This window comes from Chelonia mydas, chromosome 3 (assembly GCF_015237465.2).
Source record: "Chelonia mydas isolate rCheMyd1 chromosome 3, rCheMyd1.pri.v2, whole genome shotgun sequence".
Classification (NCBI taxonomy): Eukaryota; Metazoa; Chordata; order Testudines; family Cheloniidae; genus Chelonia; species Chelonia mydas.
Window position 1 is genome coordinate 79197601 of NC_057851.1, and position 15123 is coordinate 79212723.

At 36.3% G+C, this 15123-nt stretch overlaps 1 protein-coding gene across 2 annotated transcripts in view; it reads right to left on the reverse strand.

The window, feature by feature from the left end:
• The window catches only part of PDSS2 (decaprenyl diphosphate synthase subunit 2), a 189966-nt gene that overhangs the window by 55546 nt on the left and 119297 nt on the right, over positions 1–15123 (reverse strand). For both annotated transcript variants that reach the window (XM_007057397.4, XM_037894579.2), the window contains exon 3: positions 10168–10366. In XM_007057397.4, coding sequence (XP_007057459.2) covers positions 10168–10366 — 199 coding nt within the window. The remainder of the gene's footprint in view (positions 1–10167; positions 10367–15123) is intronic.

Here is a 15123-nt window from a genome sequence, read left to right on the forward strand (position 1 = left end):
CATTGAGGATGTGTTACAAGTACACAAAAATAGTAGAAAATATTGGTTAATCACCATCATGTTTTCCCAAAGAAAAATGGATTGTCTAATTATACTTGGGATTTCCTCAAACATTCTTCTTAGGGCAGTGAGTTCACATAAGAAACTTTCTATATAAAGGAGATTTTTTTCATACAGCAAATGTTTAGGGCTCTATTCTGCCTAGCCCTTACATATTGTATGGGGTGGGGTGGGAGGGTGAATATAAAGAAACACCTGCCTCCTCCTTGCTCCTTTCATGTAAAGACAGGTCAGAATTTCAGTCCCTGTACTTATGGGAAACTAGGGACTGCTTCCTAGATACTCCCCCAAGGCCAAGGAAGTGTGGAGAGTAGGCACAACTATGGTTTTGCCTCATGTATGTGACAGCCAGCAAACCAGAGCACCGATGCAGTGGTGACAAGGAGGATACTGCATCTCTTAAGCATGCTCACCCAGTGCACAAGGTAGCTTCAGGAGGCATTCTGGATTCTCCAATGCCTTTAGTTCCAGCATATTTCTGCATTGCCCCCCAATATGGAGCTATTCCCAAATTGCATGATCTAGACCAGGGGTTCTCAAACTGGGGGTCAGGACTCCTCAGGGGGTCATAAGGTTATTACACGGGGGGCGGGTCGCAAGCTGTCAACCTCCACCCCAAACCCTGCTTGCCTCCAGAATTTATAATGGTCTTAAATATATTAAAAAGTCTGTTTAATTTATTGGGGGGGGGGGGGTCGCACTCAGAGTCTTGCTGTGTGAAAGGGGTCACCAGTAAAAAAGTTTGAGACCCACTGATCTAGACCTAAATAAGGAGGAGAGAGTCTTATTATAGAAAGTAATCTTCACTAAGCAAAGTATCACTAACCTCAAAATATATTAGACAACTTTAGAAGACTAATACACTGAAAATTCCCAAATGAATACCCTTCCTACAGCAGTGCTTTGTCTACAGTATCTTATGCCTAACTATAGAGGCACAAACTATGGACAAAACTATGCACATACAGACCAAAAAAAAAATTACTCAAACCCAAACCACATAAATACAACTAGACGTAAATGTGATTATCTGAACTCCTACTGCCAGAAAATCAGAAGTGTCCTTTAAATTTACAATTCTGTTTTTCAAAAATTCTAATTTTCCAAATTTCAGGTACATATCCTGAGCCATTCAGGTAACCGGATTTTGCTTGTACTTATTTTTAACAATACTGTCAGTTATAAATAATTAAATTAAAATTGAAAACATAAAATGTATGCATAAAAAAAGATCTCATGCTAAAACGTTATCTGGCAAGCTTTTGCCAACAATGATTATTTAGGGCTGAATAATTTGGAAATAAAGGCAAATGATGAAACTGCTGATGAACTCAGCTATATTAACACTGGGGGGTGCCACTATACTGTACTAATTAGAGATTTACCACTATAATATTACAATCTTATCTACTTTTCATGAGAATAGTCACCTCTGGTGATATCAGAAAGGCTAAACAAGGATGCTTTAAAAATAGGGCAGATTAAAAAATACTGACTTCCAGCAGATAAACTTTTCTCCCCCTACACATATATAAAAAAAAAATTGTGTAAAATACTTAAATGCTTTTACAAAAGTATTTTATAAAGTATCTGTTTCACCCCCTTAAACTGTTTCATCTCACCATTTCAACAGAGTTTCTTCTCTCATTGGAGAGAAATATATTATTATTAAACTCAATCTTTGATCATACTGGGCGGGAAAAAATTCTTTTGTGAAATCAATCTGACACAAAAAAATCATTTGTGTATCCTACGATACTGTAGTTATCCCAAAAACAAGTATTCCAAACCCATCAAATTCAGAGTTAAGGAAGTTAAATTTTAAAATAAATATGAACGTGTCAAGGTATGGAAGTATACAGGGTAACCCAAATAGCCTTAATTCTACTCCATAGTAACACATAATAGCATTTGCAGTCCCAGATTTGATTAAACTGATTTTAAAGACATTCGTGTTTTTTCTTTTTTCTTTGTGGCGTCATTACAGAGCACAGGTAACCTTGTTTGTATTCTGTAACTGTACTTTTCCATACCTTAACATTTTTGCATGCCTTTTAAATTTAACCTAACTCTGGATTTCCTGCATGTGTAGTGCTTGGTTTTGAGATAATTATAATAATTTTACTCTTAAATTACTGATATGTATAAATATAGGAATTGCTATACTGTATCAAACCCATTATCCACTATCCTGCCTCCAACGGTATCAGCACCTCTGAAGCAAGGTGCAATAATCCTACAGAAGGCAGATGTAGTATAATTTGTCACAATAAAGGTCTTATCCTACTCCCTAATAGAGATTGGTTTAAGCCTGCAAGCATGAGGTTTTTATCCCTTCCAAATCTTTGTTTGCATTAACTGTTATAACTTTATCACTCTGGATATTCTTGTTACCCATATTAACATCCAGTCTCGCTCTGATTCTTGTAAGCAATTGGCCTCAATAACATCCTGTAGCAGGGAGCTCCACAGTCTATTTGTGAATTAAGTGAAAAGTATTTCCTTTTATCAGTTTAGAATTTTCTACCTTTCAGTTTGTCCCCTTGTTCTTGTGTTGTGAGGTGATCTACCTTTTCTATAATAATAATTATTTTATATATTTGTCTTCTCTTATTTGCCTCTTTTTAGAGGTAATTTCAATCTTTTCCATCTCTCTTTGTATGAATTTTTTCATGCTTCTAATTCTTTTCATTGCCTTTCCCTGCACCCCCTCTACTTCTGCAATATCCTTTTCAAGATAAGATGACTAATACTGCACATAGTATTAGAGATGAAATTGAATCACTGGCATATATAAAGACACTATAATATTTTGCATATTATTTTATATTTTCCATGCCATTCCTTATGCATCCTAACATCTTGTTTGATTTTGGACTGCAGCTGCACATTCAGTAGAGGCCTTCACTGAGCTGTGTACGATGATGCCCAGGTCCTTTTCTTGAACTGATACTGTTAATTTAGAATATATTCAATCTTAAGCCAAGTTTAATCTAGTTTTTATCTCAGAATTTCCTTGTGTTTTTTTTTTAAATTTAAAATTTTACACACAAACAAGAAACCCTAAGAAAATGTTACCATATTACATATTTTCGAACCATTAGAAATATTGTATCACTCTACATTTGTTTTTGTATTATTTTAACTTTTATGACCAGAACCACCAGTAACAGGCTCCTTTAACTCAGCTTCTGACTGTCACATTACTCTGCATCTCCCTGGCCCCCGAGGGGATGACTGCCTATGGCAGTCCTGTAGCCGCACTCACACTGAGGTGGCAGGAGAGGGCAGCCATTTGAGAGGGGGAAATACTTCATGGAATTCTCTGCAGAAGAAAATTTTTGAATCTCTCCTGAAGAAGAAATGTTCAGTTATGAATAGTAAAAGGAAAAAATGAACACTGATCCTCATTTTTTTTCTTCAAATGCAGCCAATAATCAGTGAGTTTTATCAATATGCGAGGTTTACGGGTTTTGTGTTATTTTTTTATGAAGATCATTTAGGAAACAGGTGGTCTGACCAAGGGTGTTAAAGTTCCTAAAGCACCGATTTTAAAATTATTTTCAAGTCAAAACTAATTAACTTATTTACTTGTAAATTCTCAAAAATTACTTCTGTACTCAAAAAACAAGTGCTTTAATTTTGGGGAGAAAGCACTGTATTATTCATATGTAACAAAGTACCTGAATTCCTGCGTTAAGTATAAAACTCAGCACAACCTTGACTATAGACCCATGGCTGATGTTTACATAATATTAAGACATAGATAAACAGTTTCTTTAATGAATCACAATGTACATTAGTTTCTGTGCAAAGGAAAGATTTACATGAATAAACTGGTAACATTTACACAAACACAAGGACTATTTTGTAAACAACATATTTATGCCTTCAGGAATACATAAAGTTAACATAAGGAAATGCAACAACTATATAAGTAGTACATCTGTGCCACTGTTTATTTATAAACAACTAATGCTTAATATAACAATGATCTATAATGTGGTCTTGTGGTAGAGCTCTGCACTGACAGGCAGGAATCCTCAGTTCAAATTCCTAGAATTTCACATAGCAGATTGTGGGAAGTGCTTCAAAGTACAGTCCAGTCATCCATACAAGGGGTCATGAAATTAAAGTGGAGAAAAACTGGAGGGGATCATCCTTAAGTCCTCAGTCAACAGGACCCTAGAGAACAATGCTATAACATGTAGTCCAAGTGGCCCATTGACTAAAATCAACTACTGACATATGACTGATGTTTACAGATTATTTTAGCATATTATTTGTGCCTTATAATATGTACAATATAATTCTACACCTGAGCAGTTTATGTTACATTTATATGCATCAATCTGTCCTCTCACAGATTTGTGTATCAGTGCCTTCAGATGACTGGAATGTCAGACCTGGTCATGTGTATATCTTCATTGCATCCTCTATCAATTTTACCTCAGTTGGAGTTAAAACCTAGGTTTATTTAGGGTTAAATTTTCCTTTGATTTGCAATTTGAGTTTCTATTAATGTACTAATCCATAGCCCGTCTAACAATCCATAAAGTACCATTCACAGTTAGTCAGTTTTTTTGTTTTTTAAACACAAGAGGTACCACATGCTGACATTAATCATAATAGGACAACTGACATCAGAGATCAGAGTCCATCTCCCAACAGTTGCAGGATATACTCCTATGACAAAAAGCATATGCAATGTTAAAGGCCAAGAGAAGCCACGCCTTACATGGAGTACATAAATTTTTAAATCCCAGAAAGTGATATGAGTTAAATGAGACCCAACAATGCCTGAATTCAAGTACTGTAAATATGCTGTGGTCTGATCAGATTCACATGCAGTTCTATACAATGGTAAAGATGTAATAAAATATTTATCATGTTAATCTCAAATCACTTTTATTAGATAAACCAACTGAGAATTATGCCTTAATGACAAAAATAATGAAGTTATGACTGTCCTGTAGCATTTTATTTTAATCATTACAGTCTATATCAATTATGAAAAAGTATAGAAAAAAATAACCGAAATATGGCCTGAGAGTAACCTGCACTTCTACATCGGAATATAGAAAATTATAATGCTTCCTTCCATTTCTCAATACTTTTCAACTTATTCTGTATGTTTGCATGCTCAGACAACAAGAATTTAGATGACCCTGGCTTGGCCCCATCATTGTGATGGACAATGATGTTTTACATTAACCCAGCACAGTACAATCTATCTTGGAGGAGGTCATGCAATTTATGGCTTCACAGCTGGCATTTCAAGATATCTTTAGTTCAAGGTTCTTGTACCCTGAAGTGGTAAAAAAGATTTAAATGACTCTTCTGCATCACAACACTTGAAAATGTGTGAATGAGAAGCACGAGCATTAGTTAAAAATAACATTTCAAGGACTTCCCTCCTTCAGTCCTGAATCTTGTTAACATCACAACAGTGATATGCTACAACAGTAGCAAGAGGGGGGAAATTACTACAGGATTAACAACAATTCCTATACCTAATGTTATTTAAAAATCAAAGTGTTACCTAAGGCAATTACCTTACAGCCTTTTAATATCTACAGGGAAAAGCCTAAGGGAAAATAATTGACTTTGCTAATTTTACCCTTGGCAATTATAAAATAGCTCTGCATTTCATTATGACTGCAGAAATTTACATCTAATTGTAGGCCCCAAGAGAAGTACAGAGATAAATGCATCATACAGAAGCTCAGACAAGAATCTAACAGCACAATACAATTAGTTCAGTAGTAATGGTTTAAATTAAACTAACAGGCTTAAGTTTAAATTACAATGCATACAACAGTTTTAATTACTGAAACAGATATACATGCCTAGATAGAGGTTGTAGTCTTATCATGGTCAGTATTGTTTACAATATATTCCATGTTTCTTTTTCTATAAGCCAATTTACTTAGCTACTAACTGCCACAAACAACAATACCATCACTTTTACCTTTTCTTGCAAAGAACTAAGGCTGTCAAGCGATTAAAAAAATTAACTGTGATTAATTGCACAATTAATCACACTGTTAAACAATAGAATACCATTTATTTAAATATTTTTGGATATTTTCTACATTTTCAAATATATTGATTTCAATTACAACACAGAATACAAAGTGTACAGTGCTCACTTTATATTTATTTTTTATTACAAATATTTGCACTGTAAAAAAAGAAATAGAATTTTTCAGTTCACCTAAGTACAGTAGTGCAATATCTTTATCATGAAAGTTGAACTTAAAAATGTCAAATTATGTACAAAAAAAACTTCACTCAAAAATAAAACAATGTAAAACCTTAGAGCCTACAAGTCCTCTCAGTCCTACTTCTTGTTCAGCCAATCACTCAAACAAGTTCATATACATTTGCAGGAGACAATGCTGCCCGCTTCTTGTTTGCGATGTCACCTGAAAGTAAGAACAGGCATTTGCATGGCACTGTTGTAGCTCACGTCACAAGATATTTATGTGCCAGATGTGCTAAAGATTCATCTGTCCCTTCATGCTTCAACCACCATTCTAGAGGACATGCATCCATGCAGATGACGGGTTCTGCTCGACAATGATCCAAAGCGGTGCGGACCAACGCATGTTCATTTTCATTATCCAAGTCAGATGCCACCAACAGAAGGTTGCTTTTCTTTTTTGGTGCTTCAGGTTCTGTAGTTTCCACATTGGAGTGTTGCTCTTTTAAGACTTCTGAAAGCATGCTCCCCACCTAGTCCCTCTCAGATTTTGGAAGGCACTTCAGATTCTTAAACCTTGGGTTGAGTGCTGTAGCTATCTTTAGAAATCTCACATTGGTATCTTTTGTGTTTTGTGAAATCTGCAGTGAAAGTGTTCTTAAAACGAACAATATGTTCTGAGTCACCATCCGAGACTGCTATAACATGAAATATATGGCAGAATGCAGGTAAAACAGAGTAGGAGAGACACAGTTCTCCCCCACGGAGTTCAGTAAGAAACACTGGAATAGTGGCCAAAGCACGAAGGGCCATACGAATGTTTAGCATATCTGGCATTTAAATACCTTGCAATGCCGGCTACAAAAGTCCCATGCAAACGGCTGTTCTCCCTTTCAGGTGACATTGTAAATAAGAATTGGGCAGCATGATGTCCCGTAAATGTAAACAAATTTGTTTTTCTGAGTGATTGGCTGAAGAAAAAGTAGGACTGAGTGGACTTGTGGGCTCTAAAGTTTTACATTGTTTTGTTTTGAGTGCAGTTATGTAACAAAAATCTACATTTGGAAGTTGCACTTTCATGATAAAGAGATTGCACTACAGTACTTGTGTGAGGTGAATTGAAAAATACTATTTCTTTTGTTTATCATTTTTACAGTGCAAATATTTGTAATAAAAATAATAATATAAAGTGAGCACTGTACACTTTGTGTTCTGTGTTGTAATTGAAATCAATATATTTGAAAATGTTGAAAAACATCCAAAAATATTTAATACATTTTAATTGGTATTCTACTGTTTAACAGTGTGATTAAAAGTGCGATTAATCGCAATTAACTTTTTAATTACGATTAATTTTTTTGAGTTAATCGCATGAGTTAACTGAGATTAATTGACAGCCCTGCAAAGAACACAAAACATTATGAAGAAAAAAGTCATGGCTATTTCACACTCCTAAAAAATAGTTGCACAGAACTGAAAATTAACCCCTTTCAAAAGAATAAATGTGGTATGTTTAAGTCATGGCACATGTCAAGATATTTCTATAGCTTGTCTTAAAATTTTCTAACTTTTCCAGTAGGGATAGAAGAATGAGAGAATAATTTAGTAAATCAATCAATCAGTTTCCATGGTGGTATCCTACTTATAGCCTGTAGAAGCTATGACACTATTTAGATGTCAGATAAATGAAAAAAGTGTTAAAATGTTTTGGCAGAATTTTCAGACGTGCAGTATAATGATTGCTTGAAAAATAAAGCATCTCTTTGGTATTTGTGCTTCAATTTACAGTAGGTTTGATTCCTGGCAAATCTTAAGGGACTATACTTTATTGCTGGTATGCTTAATGATTTATTATTTTCTCAAAGTTTTCCCTCAGTTTGAGTTAAAACCTAGGTTTATTTAGGGTTAAATTTTCCTTTGATTTGCAGTGAGGACCTCATCCAGGATCTCCTGAAATGCTGAAGAATTAATCCTTAATAGATACAAAACTAGTATAATCATGTTCATGTTAAATCAGTTTCTAAACGGATTTATGTAATAGTTTAAATCATAAAAAACACTGTAAAGGTTAAAGAAAATATTTTTTGAATATTTAATATTACATTTTTTTCCTCAGATAATTTAAACCATTAGTCAAGCAGGTTGGAAGTTGATTTCCTTTCTCTTATATTGAACTCATCTAGTGTTACAAATGACATCAGTCAAGTACCATACACATTCAGATACCATGGGTATGTAGAAGCTGCAGAATAAGATGCTAAACAGAACAAAATCAGGCTCAGAAATAGCAAATGTTATTATAACTAACATTGTGGAAATATTTTATATAAGATATACATTTTTATTATACACAATAGTGGACAGATAGATTATACTTTCTTGTGTACCTATATAGTAAGATTCCATGATTGTCACTCTGAAGCCTAGAATGTCTGTTGAGTCAGTGTGAAGCAACTAGAAGGACGTGATGCTGACAGACCAGTTGCCAGCTTATGCCAAGGCCCCACGCCTCAGTGAACACTGACAAATGCATAGTTGCAAACCAGTCTGGCTCACTTATGCAACAGAATTGTTAAAATAGGTATTAGATTTATAAAAATGTGTTTAGTGTTTAGACTTTATGAAACGCTTGAGAGTTGTTGCATCTGTTAATCTTATAACTAAGGGTATGTTTTAGTCACAGGTATATTTAGTAAAAGTCATGGACAGGTCACGGGCAGTAAACAAAAATTAACGGACCATGATCTGTCTATGACTTGTACTATATACCCCTAACTAAAACTTGGGTACTCTGAGGCAGGGTGCTGGGGGTGCCACGGGTACTCAGGAGAGGGTTGTACCCTGGTTTGTAACAGTCTGCCCTGAAGTTGGCACTCACGTTCATGAGCTACTCCAGACAGCCTGATAAGATGGTTGAGAACTCTTTTTGTTTAGCATATTACCAAGTTCAATCATCACTGGGATTCACAGTCTGTTATATACAGTTTTTATGTTCTCAGCCATTTCCCGCCCCCGCCCCCCTTACGAATTATACCCATGTGACAGTACTGGTTTTTACCTAGTGCATAAATATATCCTTTTCTCACTCACACACACACACACACACACACACGTACATATACACACACATCCCAGTTTATTCATAATCACAAACACCTCCTATCTTGTAAACTTTCAGACAGCTGGGCTGAGCAAAATGACTGCAGTTGTCTTTTAAAATGATAATGCATTTTTGTTCATAGGGCATTCCATGCCCAAAACTGTTTCGATGTCTAACAAAATTTTACTAATAGCAAAAAGGCAAATCACACCTGTGCAGACAAAAATTGAAAGATCCCAAAGAATCCTCGAAATGTAAAACAAACAGAATCCATTCTTCCCTCCAAAAAAAAGCATAATATAAAACTAAATAATCAACTAAATATGTTTTGAACTTCACCTGGCAGGTTGCCAGAGATGTACTGTACTCCTACATGTCTTGAAGACACAGCAGCATATGTATGTTAATTCACCAGCCTGTCTTTTAATCCACTACTATCTATGGCATCACTGCTTCAGAAGAGATACTAAAACGTTAGCTGTGGTAACATTTCTGTAATATTGTGGTAGATGTACCTGGAGCAACATCCAGCTGTCAATCCATCTGCATATACAATAGAATTGTGCCCATTTTTACAGTGAAAGGATGTCCCAATTCAGACTTATCTGTTCAGTGGTTAACAACCAAAGCTGTTACTTATTAGAGTAGTAGAAACATTTTTTACCTTAAAAAGAAAAGGAGTACTAGTGGCACCTTAGAGACTAACCAAATAAACTGGTTAATCTCTAAGGTGCCACTAGTACTCCTTTTCTTTTTGCGAATACAGACTAACACGGCTGCTACTCTGAAACCCATTTTTTACCTTAGTATTCTGTAGCTGAGCTAGGCTTGTGCAAGCATTTGCTAGAAGAAAGTCTCCACTCAGGACAGCTATTTTATTTCCAAACTGCATGTCCTTCAGTAGGCCATCACAGGACTTCAGCTCGCCAATGTTTACTATCCCACGATGCACCAGAAAGGCAGTGTGGATCAGCTCTGTAATCTCTGCCAGACTTCTTTGACTTAAAGCAAAGATAAGAGATTTATTTTTGAAGCCACAAACACAATGCAGATTTTTCATAAAAAGCCATTCTACAGTTCCTCATCTACACAAGAATGTTTTATAATTGTTGTTTCACCATAAATCTTTAGAACTCGCAGTTCACAAGCAGTAATTAGAGAGAGTATGATATCACCTGGGCAAGTAATAGCATGATGGGGTCAAATCCTCACAGCTGCTAAAGGGAAAAAATCTTCCTCTCAGTTTTATTTTAACAACTTTCTCAAAAATTCAAACAGGTAACCAGTCAACATTTTTTTTATATATTTTTAAAGACTTTGACAATGTCCCTTAAAAGAAACTATTAAGAAACCAACCATACGGTGCTCATAGTGGTGAGGGAATGAGAGGTCAGGATTGGATTAAAAACTAGCTGAGCATTAGAAAAGTGCTGCAATAAATGACTGCTTCCTTGACTAGGGGAGGGGGATTAATAGTAGGATACCTCCACACATTTCAATAATGGGGCCAGATTTTCTAATGGACAAGCAGTGGGCAAATGACATTTGATGATGAAACTAAGTTTATCTGTTTAGTAGAAATTGTGGAGATTATCTAAATTCCTCTGTGCAGCACAATTGTAGATTAAATTTTACTTGGATAATTTTGTGTGTCAATTTCTCATTCTGATGTATTCTAATGAGCTCAATATAGGAGGCGCCAATCCCTGCACGGAAAAAGAACGATTTTCTCTTTCTATATGGCTCCCCTTTCTATGGCACTTTTCAATTTTGCAGAAGGAGAAATGATGTAATAGCTGTAAGAACAAAATAATGTTAAATTTGGTGGACCAATATCAGAGTGTAAGGAATGTTCAGGGGAAGCTGTTCACATACCCAAGTCAACCCACAGAAAGGAGAAAATTACACTTTGTTTACTGGCTAAGGGTTGGCAATCTATGAACAGCAGTGGCACCTGCCTCTCTTTCAGAGGGTGCTTACCTGACCTTCTAGGTTGAAGTATGAAATAAAAAGAAGAGGATAAAAGGATTTTTTTTCCCTGAAGTGGTCATGTCTGGCAATTAATCTGATTTCAAGGAGACCAGACACCTGAGCCTATGCTAGAATCACTACACGTGAAGCAGGCACAACTACTGAATGCAAGCAAGAGAGAAAGAAGAACAATACCATTCAAGTAGCAAAGCAGTAAACCACTTTGTTAATTTCACAGTTTGCAATTCATGAAATTGGTATATTTAGGCCCTAATCTTGCAATTTAGGAAGCACAATCACAACTTTACTTACTTAAGTAGTTTCACTGATGTCAATGAAAACAACTCACATGAATAAAGTTATGTATGTATTCAAGTGTTTGCAGGATCAAGGCCTTAGATACCAAACATAAAATTAAACTGTAACCCTGCACAGAGCCCTGTTAGGTTCTCCATACTTATTCCCAAGGAAAGGGGTTCAGCACTGCTTTATTCTGTAAATAAATTACCCCATCCACCCATACTGATCCATGTTTAGGTTAGATTTCTGCTGCAGCATAACAGCAAGAGAGAAAGTAGAGTGACGGGGGGAGGTGAACTGAGGCTTCCATTATATTTATTACCATAGAACAAAAATTATTCAGTTAAACAGTTTTAAAAGATGACATTATTTATTATTCACTATTTTGCTTCACGCAGGGAAGTGTTACTTTTGAGAGACATAGCAGGGGGCAAAGCATTCACCATTTAGGCAACAAACTTCAAGCCTGACATTGTTTCTCAAAGAGTCAGGGGAGAAAATCTTTCTGTATACATAGCCACACGAATGACAACGTACTGTACATATTCTAGCCTTGGGTATACCAAAGGGTTAACAATATTTCAAGCACTGATAAAAAAAAAAAAGACTAATAAGACATCCCGATGTTCCTGCTGCCATTGTCAGGGCAGCCCTTGGAAGAAATGTCCATATCAATTCAATTTATCAGATGGACAGCTGATCAACATTAAACAGACTTGCTCTGGGCAGATTGAGCTGAGCTACCTGTTATGAATACTAATGAGAGCCCTCTGCTCTCTATAAGAGAGTTCTGCCATTTCCGACTGCTGAAGATCCCAGGACATATGGGGATCCCTAGTGACGAGCACATAAAGCTGCAGCTAACTCAAGTGACGGCTCATTTCCCGCAGCTGAAGGCAGACATTAATATTCTGAGGAGATCAGACCCGCCTCTCTGACCCCCAACTATTGAAGCAAAACGACGACTGTCCTATTTCTTCATTTAATAAGCTTTTAATGAAGGAAACCAAAGTCCCCTCTTTGACTTCAGCACAGCTCTCCATGAAAAGGTTGCATAAATACATCAGTGTCATACTTCCCAAATGCTCAGTATTTGGATTTTTTTTTTCATGTTATTTTCTGTATTCAGTTTGCTCTCCAAACAGTATTCATGCTCTCATGAGTACGATGTTATACACATAATTTGGGGAAATTATCAGATGTCCTCTTGTACAGAAAGTCTACTACTTATCTTCTAATCAATGTACTATTTTCCACCAATTTATCTTTCTCTTTGGGGAGTTACAACTTGGCTCTAAAATTTCTCTGCTGTCAAACTTGTTGCAGAAGCCATCAACCTAGGAGATCTTTTAAAATAAAGTAAATTTCATTTATTATATTTTATTAATTTTTATTGTGGTAGTACCCAGAAGCCCATTGTGCTAGGCACTGTACAAACACATCAAAAAGATGGTCCCAGCCCCCCAAAGAGCTTATTTATTTATATATTTAGATTTACCCTTTTTGAAAGGGCCCTTAACAAAATGCAGAGAGCCCCGACAATAACATTTACAACAATACCCATCCTACAGCATTACTTAGTGAAGAACTATCATTTAAGTCTCATCCATAACAATACATATTAAGGCAGTACCAAATATATATAAACTGTATAATATTCCATCTTGATCAATGGACTGAACTAAGTTTAGATTTCTGATTCGTTCTCCCGTTAATCCAAATAAAAATAAAGATACTTATGTGTGATCTTATGGAAACTTGGGTTTATGATAGAGATTCTCATATTTGCACTATTACGTGGACCACATCTTAATAAAATGATTGCTCAGGAATCACTGCTACTCCCATTCATGATTACACTGACCACTTTCCCCTCCTATTTATGAATGTGCAGTCCACCTCCCACTCAAGCTCATAGGGCATAGTGATGACAGCTACGACGACTGCTTATGGAGAAAGGTAATAATATGACAGTATTTTAGTGGCCAAAATTTTCAAAACAGGTTGCTTAAAGTTTGGTTCCTAAGTAAAGGTCAAGTAATCATTAGAGATGCTGAGCACTGGTGACTTCCATTGACTTTCCAGTGTATTTTTAGCAATCTGTAATGAAAAGTAGCCATTGGAAACAAGAAGAACCAGTACCACATGTCTAGCCATCTCTGTGCAAACTTAACATTTACAGTGACCAGATGAGAGGAAGGATGCTCGAGTGGTTTCTACTCTGTGTTCAATTCCCTGCTGCACCACAGCCTTCCTGTATGCCCATGGGCAAGTCACTTAATCTCTGTCCCTCAGTTCCTCATTTGTAAAATGGGGATAAAAGCACCTCCTTTTCTCACAGGGGTGTTGTGAGGATAAATACGTTAAAGATTGTGAGGGGTTCAGATACTACAATAATGGGGGCCATGTGAGTGGGTTGGTGGGCAGATGCAATTGCAAAGTAAAACACCAGGACACCCATTTTGGGGCTAGTTATGGTTGGAGTCAGGTAAGCATGTGTGGGAGTGTTCTGGCAGCTGTGGGAATGGGCTGGGCAACATATTATGTGCGTCACTTCCCTTTTCAGAGTCTCTTCTTATCATTCCTTCTGCGCTCTTTCAGTCTACTTCCCCTTTCCTCTACCTTCTTCGGCTCTCAACCTGCTTGACCCCTTATACTACCAGCTACGTTCATTCTTTCAGTCCTTTGTTTCCCCTCTTCCTTGAGCCCCACATGCTCCACCAAGGAGTTCCTTTTTGTCCTCCTATACCCTGCCATAATCTGATGCTCACCTGGTTTGTGGCAACGCAGGTGGGAAGCAGCATGACTATCCACTCAGGCTGATTCTGCAACTACTGCACCCTTTTTTTTTTTTTTTGGGGGGGGGGGGGGGGGGGAAGAGGAGGAAAGCAGATGATCTGCCTGCCAGCCAGGGTGGATAAAAATCAATCACTTTAAAAAGAAATCCGATTTTTAAAATTTAAATCAGATTTTTATTTAAATTGATACAATTAAAAAAAACATTTAAATTTGAAACTGACAACTTATGTTACGGCCTACATTTATTATATTTAGATCATTTGTATTAAATGCAAAAAAAATAATGATTAAGCAGTATATATTTGCTGCCAAATTTTAAAGAAATTGAAACCATTGAACTGGTGGAAGTCACTGGCTAAGCACTGTAAACAGAGCTTGTTGAAGTACTAAACCTGTTTTCAACAGCAGTAGCCTCTTCTGCAGGGGCAGAGATATTTTCTTCATTTCAGCTCATTCAACTAATTCAGTTCAATGACTAGTTCATTCAAACGTTAAGCACCCATGTATTGTTATGGATGGGAATTGAAAAAGCAGGAAAGCTTGTTTTCCTCTCCCAAGCTATGAATAAAAACTAGATATATGAGGATGAGAGCTACGGGCAATTCTAAAATCTTGAAGGACATGGTGATCAGAAGTAATCAGTTCAACTCACTAACTACACGTAATACTTCTTTTGTTTAATAAATCA